Source organism: Typopeltis vanoorti, chromosome 5 (genome assembly GCF_054136105.1).
Source record: "Typopeltis vanoorti isolate ZY-2024b chromosome 5, IOZ_Tvanoo_1.0, whole genome shotgun sequence".
NCBI lineage: Eukaryota > Metazoa > Arthropoda > Arachnida > Uropygi > Thelyphonidae > Typopeltis > Typopeltis vanoorti.
Window position 1 is genome coordinate 21,714,770 of NC_143553.1, and position 23,628 is coordinate 21,738,397.

The following is a 23,628-nucleotide window of genomic DNA, read 5'->3' on the forward strand; positions in this document are numbered from 1 at the left end:
ATCCATCTCACACCTACCTTATTTAACCTTCTCACCCGTGGTATACATTTAGACATTGCATCCACTAAATATTTTTTGAAAATACCCCAAGCTGCATTGATCTCTTTTCCAGCTAATTCCTCATTCCATGCTACACCTGCAAGCTGTCTCCTGAGCTCTTCATATTCACCCCATTGTAGTTCCACATATACCCTTTTTTCACAGGGGTCCTTGCACTGCTGGCAACCACCCAAGTAATCACCTCATGGTCACTTTCACCAATTGGTGGATGATTTGATACCTCATTGATAATTACATCCTCCGATGAGATGACCAAATCCAAGACCCTTAATCCTCTTGTGCCCTCTGTTACATTCTGAGGTAGTTATCCCTCAAAAACTCAAGAAACTCATTTTCTTTAATTCCAGTTGCTATCTCTTCATTCCAGTCTATATTGCCATAATTAAAATCACCCTTTTCTTATTTGCTTGGCTTATTTGACTATACATTTCACTATCACCACCATCCACATTACCAGGTCTATAACAACATCCCACCAAGTATTTGATTCTATTCACCTCTATCTCACACCATACTGCCTCAAAACCACTGGCCCCATTTCCCTCTTGCATCTCTACCCTGTATGGACATAACTCTTTCTCTATCATCAATAGCACTCCCCCTCTCTTTTCACCCCTTCTATCCTCACGAAACACATCATACCTTTCCATCTCTATTTCTGTCAGGATGTCATCCTCATCTAACCATGTCTCACTTATTCCGACAATCTTTGGGTGAACAGACGCAATTAGTGCAACCATTTCATCGGCCTTGTTTCTTATACTTCTAGCATTGGTATTCTGGATCTACAGCTAGTTCCACTGATACCACTCACTCGATGTGATCTCTCCATGGTAGACTGGGGCCATTTTCCTTTCTGCTTCTTCATTTTAGAACCCTTTGCAATTGAATCTGTTTCCTTTTGATCCCTGATCATCCCATTACTTTCCTGCCTACACATGCTTTCACCTCCTCTTGGAGCATCCACCTGTCTCACGCTGTGTATCCCTGTCCACCCTGAGCCTCCCCGTTTCTCTGCTCCTCTTGCACACCCATTCTCTCATTTTCTATACTCATACCACTCACTTCCCCATTCATTTCCACTCCTTCAATCTCTCCTGTCGTACTCTCCTGCTCTTCCACATCACTCCCCCCTCGATCTGATTCATTCTCTCTATTCACTTCTCCACTTTCCAGCAGCAGTCTCTCCAAGCGACTCACACCATAACCACTCAAATGCAGTCCATCGCTCCCATACAGCTCACTTTGTCCCTTAAACTCATTCCACACATTAACAAACTGTACTCCCATCTCCTCACACATTTCAGCCAGAATATCATTCATAATCCTTGCTCTCCGCTTCATTTCACCACAATCATACCTAGGCAACACACTGACCACCCTTCCTGTCACACTATTCTCCTTTATCTTTCCAAGCAGTCTCCTGACATTCATTTTGACATGCTCTTTGTTCTCTCTCAAATCATTTGTACCAATTAATACAGTTAACTCTTTTGCTCGTTCCCGCCTCATATTCAATGCCTCAATCACTCTACTCATTTTACCGCCTGGAAAACATACCTTGTGCATTTTATCCTCTAGCACACCTTTAACAATGGATTCGCCATACAACGCCACTCGCTCATCTTTTGTTAACTCTTTCATGCCATCGTGATTTATTTTAATAGTTTTGACCTGAATTCTCTTAATTTCATTCCGCATCCATTTCATTTCTTGCTTCATCCAATTCACCTTCCGAACCTCGCGACACATTCACTCTATCATTAAATCTTTCTAACTCTCGACCCCCTCTTCTCACTTTCCCTCTCATTCATCCTTCTTTGTTTCCGTACTTTCGGTCCAACATACGTCCAACTTTCACTATCATTCTTCTCACTTTCACTCTCACATATCTTTCTTTGTTTCCGTACTTTCGGACTAACATGCGTCCAATTGTCGCTATCATTCTTCTTACTTTTACTGTCATTCATCTTTCTTTGGTTCAGTACTTTCGTTCCAACATGCGTCCAACTTTCGCCATCAGCCATTCTTTTTTCGCTATCATTCATTCTTTCGATTTTTTTTACTTGCGATTTCTGCATCACGCCATTTCTGCTTTCAATCGTTCTCTCAATTTCGTTTCTTTCTGCCTCACTTTCGTCCCTTTTAACATCCGTTACGGTTGTCAAATCGCTCCTTTTTTTTTTTTTTCCTGATTTTTTAACATTTTTTCGCCTGTCTTCTCACCATCCTTCTCTTTCAAATGTGCACTCGCGACACAATCGGTACTTTTTTGTCATCAACTTCATATTCGCATTCATCAATTCCTCGTTCAGGTCACATTTCGCACACACACACCCTTCTTCCATCCGCACTAAACATCCACAAATCATTTATGTAATCGAAGGAATACATATAACAGAACTCACACTTAACGAACCGACTGAAATCCAAATTAAAATCATGGAATGACAATGCCGTCGCCATTTTTTTTTTTTCCTCTGCAGGTTACTAGGTGTAATATTAACGTTTTCGTATTTAGTTTAAGCAAGGAAAAAACCCCACACTAATAATATCGGTAGCATACAACATTTACAGCCGCTCTTACTTAATCAATTATGCATATATATTTAATTATTCCTAGTAAAACTTATCTGAATCAGGAGCTCTTCAAAACACGTCCGTAGCGCTTGACCTACTAGCGCTTTATTACTCGACATTACTCAACATTTGGACAAATTAAATGTAAATCTTCAAGGAGAGAACAAACTTATTAATAAAATGTTTGATAAAATCAAAGCCTTTGAAAATAAACTAAAAATTTGGAATCAGCAACTGTAATCTAATAATATGGCTTATTTTCCAATTTTGAGAAAAGAAATTCCACCTGAAATGAAAAAATATGCAGAGGAAATACAGCAACTACAAAAAGAATTTAGGACATGAAATAATTCAAAAACTTATGTGAAAATGAAACTAATTTTAATATTAATAAAATATTATTAAATAATTCTTAAAAACTATTTCTTTGATTATTAGATATATGAAGAGCCAAAGGCTTCAATTTGGTGACATATGATATTTAGTTTCTACTATATTCGGCATGAAACTCTTTGAGTTTCTTATTCGGCTAAGAAACGATATGGGATGTAATATCCCTTAACTTAAACAAGTCATATGTTGCCGAACTTGCTCCACCTTTGCAACGAGTTTCCCTGGTATTGTACCACCTTACCTCAGTCCTGAAGATACTTTCAGGCGCAAACTTTGTTTGCTCACACTTGGATAAAGGATTAAACTAATTTTATTATACTCTAACCAAGTGAAAAATAAACTTTCAACATCTTTCTTTAAATCCAGAGTAATTTATAAAAAAGGGTGGCACACCATTTGGCAACTCCCATAGGTAGAGATGACCTGCTATAAAGGTCTAAACTAGTCTGAGTAGTGGCCCTTCCCTTAATGCATAACATTAGACATATCCACAAGGAGATGTGTTTTGCATTATAGGAGATACTGAGACAGTAGTGTTGGTAGCTTGCTCCACTTTTGCAATGAGTTGCCCTGGTGTTGTACCACCTTACCCCAGTCCTGAAGCCTTTGGCTCTTCATATATCTAATAATTTATTAGGACACCTCTCAGCAATACTCATAGAAGGGTTGTAAGTTCTGTTCGCTACAAACTTGATATTAACTAGGTCTACCTACTCACTGATGAGCTCAATAAAGGTTGAAACCGGTCTGGGTAGTGACCTTCTCTCATAATGTTGAACAGTAATACAGCTCCTAGGAGCTAAGTTCACATTATGGGTAAATATCAAGAATAGTGATCGGGGCTTGCTCCACCTTTGACATGAGTTGCCTCAGCTTGCACTACCTTAAGGGTCAGTTGCTGCAGTATCCAGGTATTTGCTTATGCTTGGAATCGCCGAACTTTATTTATATAGTTTCTACTGTATTCAGCATGAAACTCTTTGAGTTTCTATTTCTTTGATGGTTACATAAGATAAGAATCTCCTAAACTTTTGGGGGAGAGAGACAGTCATTTTGATTCAAATTTGGCCAATGTCAATACTATGTTGTGCAGACCAGACTTTTGAGGTTTCATGTATTTGATATAATACTGATGTTCCTTCATTCTTTTTTCCACAGAACAGCCTCTGGACAAACAGGCCGTTCTGTGGAAGAAAGGATGAAGGAACATCAGTATTATATCGAATACATGAAACCTCAAAAGTCTGGTCTGGCACAACATAGTATTAACACTAAACACAATATCCAGTGGGATAAAGCTCGTCTTCTCCATAGATGCAAGTTTAAATACGAATGCCCTTTCAAAGAAAGTTGTGAAGCTCTTTTACATCGGCCAAATTTGAATCGAAATGATTGTCTCTCTCTCCCAAAAGTTTGGGAGATTCTTATCTTATGTTCTTATGTAACCATCAAAGAAATAGTTTTTAAGAATTATTTAATAATATTTTATTAATATTAATTTCTAGAACGTGGCAATAGTTTTTAATTGGTAATCTACCGACTGTTATGTACTTGTATTCATTCCTTTGAACTATTTGTTGTCTACACTGATGATGTACTGTTAATTTCAGTACGAAATATTTGTACCTTTATTTTATTAAAATTAATTACTGTGGTTATCGTGTAATTTATTATTTATAGTTATGCCACAGGTACCTTTAAAGATAAGAAACTAATTTTGATATTTTCTCATTACCCTTTAATATAGACGTTAAAAGGGTTCCCGAAGAATTTCAAATAAAAATAAATGATTTGCAAAGCAACGGTGAACTAAGAAAATAAGTTGCAAATTGTAAGTCTTATTGACTTTTATAAGAGTTACTTTCCAACTGATAAATTCCATTGCTGGCTACCCATTCCAGGCAATTAATGAGTTTATTTGGTAGTACTTATCTGTATGAACAACTCTTTTCTAAAATGAAAATTATAAAAAATGATCTTCAAAATCACCTTGATGACGAACAACTAAAAACTTGTATTAGAGTCTCAATTTCAAACATACCTCCCAGTATTGAAAAGCTTGTTGATCAGAAACAGCCAAATATCTCATTAATTAAATTTCAGCAGGTATTTAATTACTTTTGATTAAAAAAATATGGTCGTATACCTGTGTATATATTGAAAGTATTACTAATAGAAAGTAAATCAAATTAAAAAATAATAATAATTTTCATTGTAAATCTATGTCGAAAATAACAAATTCCACCCCATAAATTAAATTATTTTGATTAATATATTCAAGTATTTAATACAGTGTTTGTTGCAGCCCACATGGAATATTAGGTTTTTAAATGTGGCCCACTGAAGAACCAAGATTGCTCATCACTGGTCAATAATAATGGAGAGGATCTTTTAATGAGTGGATAAGGGGAGATAATAAAATAGATAATGGAGAGGATCCTTTGATGAGTGGATAAGGGTAGCTAATTTTATGTATGCTTGAAGATGGTCTATAATTCTTACCTTTGTAAAGAGTAGGAATTATAGACCTTTCTGAGGGATCCTAGGTGTAGGGAATGGCAATAGATTTTTGTGTTCTGCATTTGGGGATGGATTGGGTTTGGGGAACTGGCAAAATCTTCTTTTATTTTTGAAGGAGAAAGCTATTGGCTAAAAATTGCCATTGATGTGACTGATCTCTGTGGATAGATTAGTTTGGCCTGAGCAGATGATTCTAAATTAAAGATGCCAAGAAATTATATTCTTGGTTTCATCCTTTATCCAAGTGTAAGCAAACAAAGTTTGCATGTGAAGTAACTTCACAACTGGGGGTACTTGTATATAGAGGTTAATGACTTCTCATCAATTGCCTTAGCATCCCATAATGCAACATACATGTTCTTATGGACCTGTATAATGCCGTGCATTATGGAAAAGACCACTACCCAGACTGGTTTGGACCTTTATGGAGGTCTCATTAGTGGGAGCCAGACCCGGAAGTGATACCAAGGTTGAAGTAATGCAGAAGTCATATTTCTAAGGCAATTGATGTGAAGTCTAGCCTCTATATACAAGTAACCCAGTAGTGAAGTGCCTTCAAGTGCAAACTTTGTTTGCTCACGCTTGGATAAAGGATGAAACTAAGAATATAATTACTTGGCATCTTTAAGTTATAATATAACCAAGTGGAAAAACTTTCAATAGCTAAGGTTTAGATCATTGATTACCAACCGATGGTATGCATACCCCCGTATTGACTAGATGTTATTGACCGTGTATAAGTAAGTGCATTACATTAAGATAGGCACTGAACAAAAGTATCAGTATTTAAAAACAGCTATTTTAAAAAACAAGGGGTACACTTTATAAAAATGGGTTTAAAAGGGACACACAAGTGGAAAAAGGTTGGAAACCACTGGTTTAGATGTTACTATTTGTTAGGATGGTGGCAATGTATCAACCTTCCAGTTTGGATAGGATTTTGGTAGACAGAAATGGATAAGGATATGTTGAGTAGTCAAGGAGCAGTAGACAGTTATTGTTTTCCTTTTCAGTGATGTAACAGATCTGTGGCTATTGGCTGTTCAGGTGTACTAAAAGTGTTTCCAACAAACCACTGGATCCAATGAAATAAAACATCCTATTCATGCAGGAGCAGATATAAATCAGAGATTAGAGGAGCAGGGAAACGGGGAGGCTCAGGGTGGATAGGGGTAGCAGCGTGAGGAAGGTGGATGCTCCAAGAGAAGGTGAGAGCATGTATAGGCAGGAAAGAAATGGGATGACCAGGGATCAAGAGGAAACAGATGGAATTGCAAAGGGTTCTAAAATGAAGAAGCAGAAAGGAAAATGGCCCCAGTCCACCATGGAGAGATCACATCGAGTGAGTGGTATCAGTGGAACTAGCTGTGGATCCAGAAATGAGTTGTTGTGTTTGTATACCAATGCTAGAAGTATAAGAAACAAGGCGGATGAAATGGTTGCACTAATTGCGTCTGTTCACCCAAAGATTGTCAGAATAAGTGAGATGGTTAGATGAGGACAACATTCTGACAGGAATAGAGATGGAAAGGTATGATGTGTGTTTTGTGAGAATAGAAGGGGTAAAGAGGGAGGGGGAGTGCTATTGATGATAGAGAAAGAGTTATGTCCATACAAGGTAGAGATTCAAGAGGGAAATAGGGCCAGTGGTTTTGAGGCAGTATGGTGTGAGATAGAGGTGAATAGAATCAAATACTTGAATGGATGTTGTTATAGACCTGGTAATGTGGATGGTGGTGATAGTGAAATGTATAGTCAAATAAGCCAAGCAAATAAGAAAAGAGTGATCATTATGGGTGATTTTAATTATGGCAATATACACTGGAATGAAGAGATAGCAACTGGAAGTAAAGAAAATGAGTTTCTTGAGTTTTTGAGGGATAACTACCTCAGACAGTATGTAACAGAGGGCACACGAGGATTGAGGGTCTTGGATTTGGTCATCTCATCAGAGGATGTAATTATAAATGAGGTGTCAAATCATCCACCAATTGGTAAAAGTGACCATGAGGTGATTACCTGGGGATTGCCAGCAGTACAAGGACCCCTGTGAAAAAAGGGTATATGTGGAACTACAAGGGGGGGGGGTGATTATGAAGAGCTCAGGAGACAGCTTGCAAGTGTAGCATGGAATGAGGAGTTAGTTGGAAAAGAGATCAATGCAGCTTGGGGGATTTTCAAAAACTATTTAGTAGATGCAATATGTAAATGTATGCCACGGGTGAGAAGGTTAAATAAGGTAGGTGTGAGATGGATGAATAAAGAGTTAAGCATGCAATACAGAGAAAAAGGGCATTGTGGAGGCAGCATAAGAGAAGTCGAAGTAACCAATTTCATGAGGGCTACAAAGACCAGGCAAGGAGGGTGACTTGGTTGGTGAGAGTAGCTAAAGAGAGGTATGATCAGCAGTTAGCTAATGAAGCCAAAAAGAATCTTAGGGAGTTCTTTTGATATGTAGCCAGCAAAAGAAAGAATGATTATGGAAAGATGACATTGATTCGAGGAAATGGTATAAAGACAGCTGTTGCAGTATGTGTGGTGGAGATACTTAATGAGCAGTTCATAAAGATCTTTTAATCTTGTGAATGTGACTTCATGGAGAGATTAAGAGTAGTTGATGATGGGGAGGAGAGACTGACTGTAAGTGAGCAAGAGGTGTTTTGGGAGTTGAGTAAACTAGATGTAAATAAGGCTGTGGGACTTGATAATATATCACCGCTTATTCTGAAGGAATGTGCCAGAGAGTTGACACCTGCCTTGACATATTTTTTTAATACGAGTCTTGCACTTGGTCAAGTTCCTAAAGAGTGGAAGGAGGGCAAGATTGTGCCACTTCATAAAGGAGGTGATCAAACTCAAGCATCAAACTACAGGCCTATCTCTGTGTCAGGTGTTGTGGTTAAGTTGTTGGAGAAGCTTGTGAGAACTAGGTTCCAGAGGTGGGTTGACAACAATGGTATAATCTTTGATGGACAGCATGGATTTGCTAAAGCGAGGGCATGTTTTAGTAATCTACTTACTTATTACAATAAAGTGACTGCTTCCTTGGACAGAGGAGAAGGATTCACAGTAATATACTTGGATTTCGCAAAAGCTTTTGATAGAGTACCTCATGATAAGTTGACAGTCAAACTAGAGCACATGTTGTTGGATATTAGATTAGTGCATTGGATTGGAGACTGGCTATCTGATAGGTATCAACAAGTTGTGTATGGGGGTGCGATATCCAGGAAAAGGAAAGTCACTAGTTGAGTTCCTCAGGGGTCTGTTTTAGGGCCATTACTATTTAACTTGTATATTAATGATATTGGCGAAGATTTGGATGGAGATATTCAGTTGTTTGCAGATGATGCAAAGTTGGGACGAACCATAAAGAGTAGTGAAGATGTTGTGGCCTTACAAGAAGACTTGCATAAATTGAGTGATTGGGCAAGCAAATGGGGATGTGAGTTCAGTGTTGGAAAATGTAAGGTTTTAAAATTTGGAAAACAAAGATGGGATGCAGAATTTATGCTTGGTGAGAATATATTGTTGGAAGTAGAGGAAATAAGAGATGTGGGGGTGATAGTGGATGAGGATCTAAAATTTAGGGGACACATCGCCAAAATTGTGAAGACAACACAAAGACTTCTGGGAATGATGTGTAGGACACTGATGTGTAGAAGTAGGGAGATTCTTGTTCCACTGTATAAGGCTTTGATTAGGCCACACATGGACTATTGTGCCCAGATTTGGTCACCGGGTTTTAAGAAGGATGAAGAGATGTTGGAAAGGGTCCAAAAGCGACTGACTAAGGTAGTTTCTGACCTCTGGAATATTGAGTATGAGGATAGATTGAGAAGATGTAATTTGCAGAGTCTGGTGGAGAGAAGGAGGAGGGGAGATATGATGGAGACCTACAAGTTGGTAAGGGGTTGTTATAAGATCAACGGTGGAGAAGTTCTACAGAGAATAGTGGGAGATCAGGGGAGAACCAGAGGTCATCCCTGGAAACCATATAAAGAGGGTGTGAGTAGGGGAGTGAGAGGCAGGTTTTTTTCGTGCAGAGTTGTGAATGATTGGAATGCCTTGCCTGAGAGTGTAGTGTCTGCAAGGAGTTTGAATGTGTTTAAGACACGGTATGATGAGATATGTGTGTGATAAAAGGACCTCCCAGATGAGGGTTTGACTCCATGATGTCTTGTTTAATAATAATAATTATTATTTATACAATCTTCCACAGAATAATAACATTCACCAAATTTGAACTTTGTTCAAATTTGGTGAATGTTATTCATTTCACTTTACCTAAAATATGGGAGTCCATTATTTTGTGACCTTGAGCTTCCATCACTGCCCCCATATCAGTTGCCACTTAGGACTGTAGGAACCTGCTTTTCATACTCTGTATGTGTTTGTCTACTTTGTGTCTGCATGCACATGCTTAATTGTCTTTCCTTGTGCCAATGAAGTTACCTTGGTGACCAAGGTAAAATATTCTCATAGTAAATCATTAGCGAAATCTCTAGACATGTATTTTCTCCCATAGAATTCAGTATTGGTTATATCAATGTCTGATTTCTGACATCCCCTGTTTTTGGCCTGAACCGAATTCACTTTCCTAGTCAAATTTCTTAGTCTGACAATTTTTTTTAGTCTTTTCTAGAAGAAAATATGCTTATATAAATCTCATATCAAACACTGCAGTGAAATTCTTCACATTCAGTTTATTTCATTTTTTATGGATGATACTATGACCCCTACTCCAGCCAGGTGACTGGAGTAGGGCTCATAGTATCATCTGGCCCTCTGACTAGGCCTTTTTGATTATGCTCTCTATCTACTATATAACGTTATTCTTCCATAATAGTAAATTTCTGTCAAATATCATCATCTGTGTCCTCAAGGGCCCACGTTAGTGAGTACAGGCTTGGCAACTTGAGGTACCTGATGCTGGACGATGCTTTTCTTCATGTAATATGCATCTGCTATATGTTGACTGGTCCCTCCCCTTTTTTCTTTCCTTCTTTCTTCTCTTCTTCCTCTTCCCCATTTAATGCAAAATTTAAATTTTGCATTAAATTTAAATGCAAAAATGAGAGATAGAGAGTATGAGAGTTAGGCCAGAGTGTGGCATGTTTGGTCTGGGTGAACGTAACACCCGTGGTGAAAGCTGTTGGAATTTGGCCTTGCTAACAGATTAGTTATTACTAATACTATTATTAGTACTAATAGTATTAGTAGTATTAGTAATGACAGATCTATACTTGGATATCTAACATTGATAGGTCAAGGCACCACATTGATTACATCCTGGCTCTACAGCGATGGAAGACAAGGATCTCTGATGTGCGTACTTGTCCTGGAGCAGTTTGTGGTACAGACCATCAGCTAGTAAGAGCAAAGTAAGACTAAGACTCTGAAAACTTGCAAGTCAGGCACATCTCACTATATTGGATGTTAGAGTAATTCCTAGTGGATTCCCAAAAAAAACCTCAACTCAGTTGGATGATTTTTGAACTGCTTTGGGGAAGGATTCAAGGTGATAATCATGATACAGCCAAGAAGTATTTTGACACAGAGACTGAAGAATATATGAGATCACATAGAGAAGTCAGAAGAGCCATCAAGCAGGACAAGGAAAAGTTCTCTACTAATAAATGTGAAGAGATAGAGTTCCAGATGAGGAGACTCAATTATAAAAGGATGTTTAATTAGTTCGTGATCTAAAGTACAAGTTTAAGCCCAAATCAAATGTCATCAAAGACAGGAATGAAACATTACTAACAGAAGAATTGAAAATCAAAAACAAATGGAAAGAATACTGTGAGGAACTGTACAATAGAGTGGATAAAGAAGATTTGGAGGAGCCCTCTCACCAGTTGAAAGAGCAGTTAAGCAGCTTAATAGCAATAAGGTCCCAGGTGCAGATGGAATCCCAGTAGAGTTAATTAAGGCCACAAGGGACAGGGGGGATAAGAGTGTTCCATAGATTGATTACAAGGATATGGGAGACAGGATCATGGCCTAGGGACTGGAAGAAGAAGTCAGTTTTCATACCACTACATAAGAAGAGAGATATGAAGGCTTGCAAGAACTATAGAAATTAAACTAATATCTCATGCAAGCAAAATTTATTGAAGATCATACTAAAGAGGATTGAAGCCAAAGTTGAGGCAGAGATGCCTAAGAAACAGGCAGGTTTTAGGAAAGATAAGGGCACAGAGATCAGATCCTTTGCCTTAGATCCTAGATGGCAAACCTATGGCATGCTTGCCAGAAGTGCTACGTCCGAGAATTTTGCTGGCACGTCAACGATTTATAGTTGATATCCTTTTATATGCTTATAAATTATTCACTCTTTTTTTTTTTTAAATTGTTACAATATGTACAAGTTAAATTTTGTTTTACATGAGAGAGAGCAGCTATGAAGATGTGCCTATGATTGGCATGGTATTGATCATGTGACCCAAAGACAACTGACAAGTTGAAATGCTAATTCTCTTCAACTGAATTCCATAACATCTGAAACTGTCATAACAACATTCACTATATATTTCTTAGTTTTAACACATTCACGACGGGGTGTCATTTATCATTCTGACAGAACTTACCGGTAGGCTCAACTCACACAAAGTTTCAACTCTTGGTTGAATTTTATTGCTGGTTGTTTGCATTTGAGCTGGTAGGCGAACTCACACATGTATTATATGGCATGTTTCAATTCATGGTAGAATTTTATTTGAAGTTAGTCTTTGTGAGATGTCATAATGAAATCGAGAATTTCAAATGCAATAAGACAAACACTTATTTCATGTAATTGAAAAATTGGACAATAGTTTTTAGTTAGATACTGTGTTTCCAGTGCAACATATGGTTTTTCTTGAGTCTATACGGCATAGTTTCTGTGAGAGGGGACATGTCATTCATTAGTTAGCCGTTTTTATTCCAGCTATCTGTAATTGCACTACTTCTTGAGAAATATATTACACAGACTGCAAAAGGCTCTGTACCTTATTCAGGGAAAACTACTTGTTTTATTGTAATAAAACAAGTAGTTTTATTACAATAAAACTACTTGTTTTTCTTGCATCTTCAGTATAATGGCTGTTTGGGGAGGGCGTGTTGTTAATCGCAGGGGAACGAGTTACTATCGCCTCGACGTGAAAACATGTTTAAACATTTTTCGTGTGCGAGGTATATGCAAAACTTTTTAATGTCTTTTTTCGTAAAGTAAAATCAGGGGTGCGAGTTATACGTGAGGGCAAGTTATATTCGAGTAAATACGGTAAGCATTTCACCGACAAGTTGACATCTTTCTGCTGCTTCCCCTGCTCAGCTGACTTCTATGGTGAGTTACAATGCATAAATGTTTTTCTTACTACCATTTTTTTTTTTTTTGAAACCAACATCATTAAAATCAATTTAATAATACAATAATCAATTTTACACTGAATAATATTATAAATTTATATATAAATAAATATTATAAATAAAATAAAATATTATTTATAAAATTATAAATAGTTATGTATAAATAAATTAATTAAGTTAGATTAATTTTCTATTAACTTTTCTCCTATTAAAATCTGCCCGGCATGTCAGCAGCTTGAATTGTAAATTTTTGGCACACGCACATAAAAAGGTTAGCCACCACTGCCTTAGTTAAACAGATCATAGAAAAATATAAAGAAGTCAGACTCCCTCTGGTAATGTGTTTCTTAGACTACTCTAAAGCTTTTGACTGTGTTCAGCATCTGAAACTGTGGGAAGTAATGAAAAGAATGAGTTTTCTTCAACACACTATCAGGTTGATAGCCAACTCTTACAGAGAGCAAGAAGCCACAGTAAGAACAGGTGTTAAATTGATTGATTGGCTTCTGGAAAAGAAGTTAGGCAAGGATATTTACTTCTTTCTCCTCACTTGTTTGATATATATGTGGAGGACATCATGTGAGCATTGGATAAACTGAAGACAGGAATTAGGATAGGTGGTAGATTCATCGGTAATCGGAGGTATGCTGATGATACTGTACTCCTCTGTAATGAAACGAAGAACTAGGACAAATTCTTGTCCTAGTTCTTCGTATCATTAGAGTTAACAAGATCATTGATAACAGAGGACTTCAACTCAATCCTAGCAAGACAAAGATTATGGTTCTCAAAAGAATACACATAGGGAAGCTCATGAGAAACAAGTGTACCTTAATGGAGAAAGAATTGGGGAAGTCAGCAAGTTTGAGTATGGGATCCATTATTAATGTGAAGAAGATTAAGAATGGCTAAAACAACAGACAGAGACTTGACTAAAATCTGGAAGGATGGATCTATCTCCATGGGAACAAAGTTGAGGATTTTTGATTCAGTTTTTCCAACAGCAACTTATGGATGTGAGACTTGGAACCTAAAGAAATCAGATAAGAAAAGAAGCTGCTTTTGAGATATGGTGTTACAGAAGGCTGTTGAGGATATCATATACTGGAAGGCATACAAATGAATAGGTGTTAGAAAAGATCAGTAGAACTTTAAGGCTCCTTAAAGATATTGACAGAAGAAAGTTAAAATATTTTGGACACAATGGAAGGAGGACTTCTCAGAACAGTAATAGAAAGTAAAGTTCCTGGAAAAAGAGGAAGAGGTAGACTCAATTAGATGGAGATAGATGGTGTGAGGAGTGACTGATCTTCAGAGAGTTGAAGCCTCCAGAAAAGCATACAACAGGGCTATATGGCAAGGCTTGGTGTGGCACATCACCAAGTATTGGAGTGACCATATGCATATCATCTACTACTGCAGAGTAATATATTGCTGTTATAGTCCAAGGTGCTGTGGCCATAATTCAAAACCATCTGACTCTCTTCTATCATCTACCTCTTTCAATGAAAATTAATCCTTCATTTATTAATGGTTCTTGTTTTCATATCTGGTGATGTTTTCCAGTAGCTGACTTTTTTGTTGTTCTTGTTCCTGACAAGAATGATGGATGTAAATTGAGCATCAACAAACCATCATAATTTAAGATTGCTGGATTTTGATGATTTTTTTTCATGACCAAAATAAAGCATATTTTTGTTTAAACTCTCAAATGAATTCTGATGGAGTACAGAAATGTCAAGTCCTTGCTTTGTGAAGGTGAGGACTGGACATCGAGTCAGAAGCCTTGGTAAGTCATGTTCATTCCATTGAAGAAACAGAGAGTCGATGTGATCTAGCTTTGATGCATAAACAATCCTGTTATAATAATCATTTACATTAGTAATTTTTTCTTACTTGCAAACTGATCTTCTGCTCTGGGATATGTTCCCAGATTAGTCTTTGACTCCATGAGGTCTTGGGGTGGTAATAATAATATATCTGTCATATCATGTATATTTATTTTTTGTTAGTTATATTAATGTGTGTGAGTATTGAGTATGTATGTATTTATATATATATATATATATGTCTTGAGCAGCTAAAATAATATGTTCCACCCCCTCTCCCTTTAGATTCTACCTTTATCTGTTGTATTTGTTGCCATGGTAACTATGAACAACTTATGCCTTAAGTATGTTGGTGTGCCATTCTATTATGTTGGTAGGTCATTAACTACTGTATTTAATGTGGTAAGTTATTGATTCTTATTACTATTAATAGTCATACTACTACAACGTTATTAATGTTCATGTCAGGTGATAGTAGCTTGCTCGCCGTGAACCTAACCTAACCAAACCATCTGGCAAAGCGAGCAAAATTACTGGTAATATCACTCTTGCATGTGCTGCTTTTCATGATGGTTTCTTTGATTGTAACTAATCCCGCATTGTGGGAGGATAGTCGAAAAGGAATGTTCTTTTCAGAATATATTAAAAACAATAATTAAAGAGAATGATATATTTGATTATTAGTTGTTATACTTGATTTACTAAAAGATGTAAAGAATAGCAAATATAAGGAAGAGAAAGAATAGGCACGAATAAAAATACTTTCAGTACTGTAAAATGAATTATGAATAATTTACGTCTCTAATATTATGTGTGCTTGTGTTATAAGTATCTGGGGTGGAGTGAAGAATATGTGATCCCTGTAAACTCTAGACTTTTGTATTTACATTTATGATGGGATTAATTAAAAAAAAAACAAGTTATGAATAGATGGAAAGGTATTTGTTTGTGAAATATAAATCATTAACCAATAAGAAACAGCGACTGTTTACATTGCTAGCTCAGTAAATAACTATAGGGAGGGTTTTATCCTATGATCTAATAATGCTGATTAGCTGATTTGTGTGGGTGTCGCAGGAATACATGTGGATTACTTGTTATGTGTATTTCTTTCTTTTTGTATGTATATATATATATTTTACTTTATTTTCTGATAATTCTTTTATTTACATAGTAGTATAATATATTATTATTATTACATAACACCTCCAGGGAGTCCAAAGACTCATCGAGGGAGGACACCTACTCCACAGCTCTCTGTCACCATCACTCAATCCACCAACTACACCAACGCCATTTACCGCCCGCCACCACCACAGATATTTCCACAGATAAACATCCATGCCTATAGCAGGATTCGAACCCGCAGCCTTTTGCCTGGAGAGCGGATACGCTAACCGCTCAGCCAACCAGTCCGACTTTAATTTACTAAAAGATGTAGAGAATAGCAAATATAAGGAAGAGAAAGAATAGGCACGAATAAAAATACTTTCAGTACTGTAAAATGAATTATGAATAATTTATCTCTAATATTATATGTGTGCTTGTGTTATAAGTATCTGGGGTGGAGTGAAGAATACACGATCCTATAAACTCTAGACTTTTGTGTTTACATTTATGATGGAAATAATTAAAAAAAAAAACAAGTTATGAATAGATGGAAAGGGATTTGTTTGTGAAATATAAATCATTAACCAATAAGAAACAGCGACTGTATATACATAAATAATTTTGTTTCTTATATAGACATTTTATTTTAAAAGCTCATAATATCTATTTTGCATATGCTCAGAAAAAATTTTATTTATGGATACTTTACATTATTTTGAAAGTAGTAAATTGTTCATATGAGTTGCATTAAAACACTTTAAACACATGGGAAGCTGTCCATCACAATTTATACAGTATGTTGTCACTGATCTGCCAATTTCTTTCCACCAATTGAAAATTTTTTATAGCATTCTCTGCAGTATTTACCAGTCTTGAGTGATGGACCTTCATTTTTCTTAGCTGACTGCCTTTTCATTGTAATCTCTTTAAATATATATAGCCTTTCCTGTATCTAAAAATTCTTTTATGATTATCTGTCTGAATTGGGGAATGGAAATGTTTCCTTTAGAAATGAATTTTCTGTGAATAATCCATGCATTCACAAGAGCTATTCCAAAGAGTACTTTCATGGTGAGTTTTTTATACCACTTGACTGTCTTTCTGAGAGTGGAACAATAACATGCCATCTGGCCTGAGAGCTTGACGCCTTTCTTAGCAGCATTATAGCTAAGCACTGCATCTGCAAAATTTCTGTACTTGCTGCCCTGCCCTATTCTTACGAGCACACTCTGATAACTCACAACGATGACCTCTGTAAGTTGTCAACATAGTTACTGATCTTTTGTCAGTCCATTTCCATGGTTATTATTTCTCCATGTTTCTTTTTCTTCAACATAACTTCTGCTGGAAGTCCAGCTCTATTATTCCTGATTGTTCCACAAAAAAATGTTCCCTTAGAGCATCGGTTCCCAACCGGTGGTACATGCTGGGCCGTTTAGGGGTACACGAAAAATAATCAGTAATGGCAGAAAAACAAGTAAAGTAAACTATTTTACATTAAGATAGGCACGGAACAAAAGTGTCAGTATTTAAAAACAGCTATTTTAAAAACAAGGGGCACAATTTATAGAAATGGATTTAAGGCAGTGGTTCCCAACCTGGAAAAAGGTTGGGAACCACTGACTTAGAGAGATGTTTCTCAGCAAGTGCCAAACTTGTATAAAAATTATCTGCAAATAAAATCCTTCCTGTATTCAAGAGGCCATCAAGCAATTTCAAATTGATGGAATGAGCATGGCCCTGACCATTCACTGTGTCACCTTTGCCTGAATACACGCAGCTGTATGTGTATTCAAGCTAGTAAACAGCGTTTCTACACTTTGATGCTATATTTATGAGTCTTGTCGAAAGAACAACCTCCCATGTCATGGAATCATACTCATCAATTATAACTTTTTCCCTGCAAAACTACTTTTTGAAAGCTTGAAACAACTTATTCTAGCAATACTCATATTTTATACATACAGTCTCCATGTCATTGTTACAAAAATGCCAATACTTCAGCAGTTGCAGACATCTATCCCTGCAGATTGCATTCTTTATTCTCCAGTTTGTATACGTGGAATTCTTTGACCAGTACAAATGCATTTTCTGGAACATATATTATCCCAATAAGTAGTAGGATTCCAAAAACATTTCTTCTTTGGATGTGGGTATCCATTTCTTGGAAATCACTTGTTTACCTGGAGTTTCACAATCCTGAGTTGTAGATAATCACTAATCTGCATATATGTTAGTTTCTCTTAACATAAATTCCATTAGGCCATCAGTTGGAAATGCAGAGTACACTGCCAACGGATTTTCCACATCAAGTGGTAAAAGTGGCTCATCTTCTCTACTATACACCTGAACTGTTACTGCAACATTACTTACAGGATTACATTCATTTGAAACTGAAAATTCAGAAACCTTACTTTGTGAAATATCTTCTTCATCAGATGAGGAACTGCCCCATAAATGTAATACCTGATTGAAATCATCATCTGAATTATTCACTATATCTTCAAAAATTCGAACTTCATCAGATGCATATTTTTTTTTCTTTTTTGACAGGGGCTCAGGAAACCCATTACTTGAACATGTGGATTTGTCACATGTTTTTAGTTTGTTGGCTTTTATGAGATGCATTCTTATAAAATATAAGGATTCATTTTCAATTATGAATAGATAAATTTTTACTCCCTATGTGTATACCGTCCTAAGACTGGAAGCAGTTGTCCCTATACAGTGAAGCACATGCCCTTTCCAACAGCCACTATACTGCAGATACAAGAAAAACAAGTAGTTTATTGTATCACTGAATAAGGTACAGAGACATTTGCAGTATGTGTAACATATTTGTTAACAAATAGTGCAATTAGAGTCAACTGGGATAAAAATGGCACTACCTAATGAATTACATGTCCTCTCCCACGGTAACTATGCTGTATAGACTCAAGCAAAACTGTTTGTTGTACCGTCAGCCACACTAACTAACTAACTAAAAGCATTTATATTAACATTTATATTAACATTTATCCAAATTTTCAATTACATGAAATAAGTGTTTGTTTGATTGCATTTGAAATTTTCAATGTCATTAAGACAGATCACAAACAACTTTAAATAAAATTCTACTGAAAGAGTTGCAGCTAACATGCTGTATAAACTTTGTGTCAGTAAGCCCACCTACAAGCCTGATGCAGAAGCAGCATACAAACAAGCGGCAGTAAAATTCTGTCGAAACCTTGCAAACTGTGTAAACTTTGTGTCAGTTGAGCCCACCTATCCAACATAGAATGTGAAGTCCTGTTGGTATGATAATGTGTGAAACACTTCTCAACGTGAACATGTTAATGTGTGAGACTAACATTGAAATTATCAGGTTTATTCTGACCTGTAATAAATGTACAGGTGTTCATCAGATTCCTGATATGTACCCTTGGGAGGGCTGGGGATATGGGACATTATGATAGAACTATCAATACATGAAAAGTTTACATTGTTACCATAGTCCTGCTGACAAAGTTCCTATTAATCTTATCTGTCAGTTCTGCAATTTCCTGCTATTTTAGCAAAAAACCACTTGTTTTGCTTACCTTTCTTATCCCATTATATTTAAGGGGCCATACCATGGCTCCATGTGGACTCCTCCTTATGGTGGAGGAAACTCTCAGTGATGGTTCGTTCAGTATGCAGAACATTCACCTAAAAAAATAATTTATCAAATGAAATTCAGTAACAGGCAATTTATTGCATAAATAATTAACCAAATAAACAGTTCATCGAGAAACAATTAATTAAACAACAGTTAAGCAAAAAAGTAATTCATCAAAAGACAGTTCATTGAAAGCACGATTTATTTCATGAATAACTAACTCTTATTTAGAAGTATTGGTCAAGTGTTGATAAACTATTTAATAACCAACTAGTTTCGCCGGCTATTATATGCCTTATATAGAAGAAGACTACTGTTCCAGAATCTTCATAGAAGCAGCTACAGTCGCCCGTTCCACAAAAAATCTCAACAGGAATCAAGGTTTAATCCTACCTAATATATGGAAGACCTTAATCAGATTACTAAACACACATGAAATGAACTTCAGCGCCAACTACAAAATGTTTCTCAACAAGTAAATCATGTATCCATGACACGTGTATTGTTTCACGCTCAGTACTATTTTGTTATTGAATTAGAATTGTCAGTTAACATCTAGCTTGTAATTTACTTTGCCTACCTTATTTGTACCCTGGAGATGCTGACAGCAATAGCTGGCGAAACTAGTTGGTTATTAAATAGTTTATCAACACTTGACCAATACTTCTAAATAAGAGTTAGTTATTCATTAATCTCTGTGGTCAAGAATTATAACAATTTCAAACAATTCATTTCAGTCATTGAAACTACAAATTATCAAATGAACAATTCACCAAAATGTCAATTGTAAGATGCGGGGAGCCTTTTGAACCCATAGAAGTCCCATTCAGCTATTTTGTATTTTTTTCTTTCCATAGGAAATTACTTACATATATGATGAATCTGAATAGTTTAGTTATTTCAAGAGGGAAATGTGGCTTAATAAGGTTAAGGGTCTCTGACAAAGGCACATTAGTGATTCTATCCTATCCTATTCCCTCAGCCATACTGCTGGTGGGGTTAGCTATATGCTACCATACTAGGGAGATGATTAAGATCAAGGTGGTTTTCCATTGCCTTCCTTGCCATAATATATTTTATGACTGGAGCTGTCTGTGTTCACTGGACCAGTTTGCCTGTTATAGCGGATGAAAAACTCAAGCTACTGGGAGATAAAACCCTCCACCTCTGTATAAGACCGGTTAACTCACCTTTAGTTGAAAGAGACCAGATAAAGGTTCCTCATGTCACTGATGGAAATCTTTCTCCCAACATCAACCAGTATAGTTGCATTAATTTATCAAAGATTTGAGAAACTATCATTTTAAGACCTGTTATCCTGATCTAAATTAACTTTATGGTTATCCAACCCCATAGTTGGCACCATGTAAGGACATTAATTCTCTTGTCAGTTACAATTTAAATTGTTTTTCTCAATTATGTAGTTCAGTGCTCTGTGCTTATCACAATTATAATTGTGCTCTGATGATGATGGTTAGAAAACCATCAAAATACTAGTGAATTTGATAAATCTACTTTTTGCTATCTTGGTGTTGTTTATACAGTAAAACATTATTATGAATCATTGACTCCTATGCCTTTCTATACGTACTCAGTTAAACATTGTTCATAAATGAATTCTGGAACTTATGAGCATTACAGATTTTCTTAGGCCATCCAGCTTTGCATATTATGTAATTGAAATACGCTTTGAATTGACAGTACTTGGCAATTTTTCATCAGTGTCTTCATTGTAATTGCATGTTTCACCCTGATCCCTTTAATGTCAAAATTTCAAACTAAATCCAAAAGAAACTTAAATCATTTTCCAGTCTGCTCATATGAGTAAATCCTCATAGCTAACTGGATTATCATTCTGAAATTCATTCAGCACACTAGAGATGTTGAATGCAGGAATGACATATTATGAAAGTAGGTCATTGTTACAGGATATAATATATTTTATCTCATAGCCTTATTCATTGACACATAGATCTCTTATGTATGCTCCCCAGAGATGATAGTTTAATTGATATCAGGCCTTGGTTTTTATTACACTGAGTCGAACATCGTATCATCTCACTAGTCTCTTTAAATTTGTGTACATAAGTATTAAATTCTGTGTGTGGTATTATTTTTGTGATATGCCAGTTGACTTGATGGTTTTTGTTAGTGGTGTAAAAGCCAATCTAGTGCACTTTTTTTTAATTTTTTTTTAACCACTCCACATCTCTGATATGATCTTTTTGATGGATTAACTATAATGATGGTCTAAAAATCCCAAGAATATGGAAGCCACATATTCTACCCACATAACCTTTTTGTCTAATAATTAATTATAAATAGGACTGTAAGTAATCCAGGATCTTAACTCTAATATAAAACTCTCATGTTAAATTAGGACACCACTTTTGCTGTAATAAAACTGTCTATATGAATTTGTTCAAAAAAACTTTGATATAGTTTTTTTTTTGACTCCACTAGAGGTCAGGCCAGTAACATAATGGTTGATCAAATCATTATCTCTTTGGCATACTGTTAGAAATGTAATATAGCTTGTCTCTGTATGTATGTGTGTGTGTGTATACTCCAGATGGTGACCTTAATATGAAGGTTGAAACATCAGGGAAATTAAAGTAATTAATTCTCACTTGGTTGCAGTCTCCATAGTTTGTCTGAAATGAATGCTGATCACTGATAACACTAAAGCATAGGTAAAGTAAATACTTTTTAGTTTAAGTTATTGTAAAATATGTTTTTAAAAAAAGATTCAGATTTATGTATGTTTTATGAATTTTAATATTTTTATACTTTTTACATCTGTTTTATACTCTTTTTTTATATTTGTTTTTCTACACTGATTTTATATGTTGTCTTACTTATTTATTAAGTAGTATACTTCTAAGCCATTGGAAGTTTATTTTTCACTTGGTTAGACTATAATAAATTTAGTTTAATCCTTTATCCAAGTGTGAGCAAACAAAGTTTGTGCCTGAAAATATCTTCAGGACTGGGGTAAGGTGGTACAACACTGGGCAACTCATTGCAGAGGTGGAGCAAGCTAACATCACTCCTATCTCGGTATCTCCCATAATGTAAAACACATCTCCTTGCAGATATGTATAATGTTATGCATTAAGGGAAGGGCCACTACCCAGACTAGTTTTGACCTTTATTGAGGTCACTTCAGTGGGAGCCAGGCCCAAGTGGAGATACCAGGCAGAAGCATTAGCAAGGTCATCTCTACCTATAGGAGTTGCCAAACGGTTTGCCACCTTTTTATTAAATTACTCTGGATTTAGAGAAAGATGTTGAAAGTTTATTTTTCACTTGGTTAGACTATAATAAAGGATTAAGTTTAATCCTTTATCCAAGTGTGAGCAAACAAAGTTTGCGCCTGAAAGTATCTTCAGGATTGGGGTAAGGTGGTACAACACCGGGCAACTCGTTGCAAAGGTGGAGCAAGCTAAGATGTGTTTTGCATTAATTCATACTAATTCATAATTCATACCACCACCCATCACAAAAATATGGAGTCATTAACACCCTTAAAAAGAGCTACAACGATTTGCTCTAACCAACAAGCCCTGAAACAAGAACTAAAAATCATCAGCGACACATTCATAAATAATGGCTATAACAAAAATACTATTAATAAAATACTCCATAAAATAACAACAAAAACGAATCTAGATTACAGTAAAACCATAGCCATCCCATACATTAAAGGGTTATCAGAGAAAATCAACAGAATCCTATAACATTATAACCACCCACTAAACTTAAAACCATATTCAGCTCCTCTAAGGATCTTCTCTTCCCAATGGCACATCCTGGAGTCTATTGCAACTGCTGCACCTCTAACTTACCGTACATTGGTGAAACAGGACGGACAATCCCTATACGCAAGAAAGAATACATTAGACACATTAAATATAACCATTATGGTGAAGCAGGCCTCTCAGATCATGCGCTCAACAACTTACACCAAATCAACTGGAAAAGCACTCTCTCTTTACAGCACACAAAAACCTGGTATGAAAGGAAATTTAAGGAAGCCTGCGAAATCCTGATAAACCACCCAAATATCAACAACAAAGATGGCATGAAAATTCCAAGGATCTGGAAGGCACACATTCAGCCCATCTAATATATAAGATCCAGCAT

At 36.1% G+C, this 23,628-nt stretch overlaps 1 protein-coding gene across 2 annotated transcripts in view; it reads left to right on the forward strand.

The window, feature by feature from the left end:
• Window positions 1–23,628, forward strand: part of nac (GDP-fucose transporter nac) — a 356,711-nt gene that overhangs the window by 202,306 nt on the left and 130,777 nt on the right. For both annotated transcript variants that reach the window (XM_090393057.1, XM_090393058.1), the window contains exon 4: window positions 15,021–15,137. In XM_090393057.1, coding sequence (XP_090249183.1) covers window positions 15,021–15,137 — 117 coding nt within the window. The remainder of the gene's footprint in view (window positions 1–15,020; window positions 15,138–23,628) is intronic.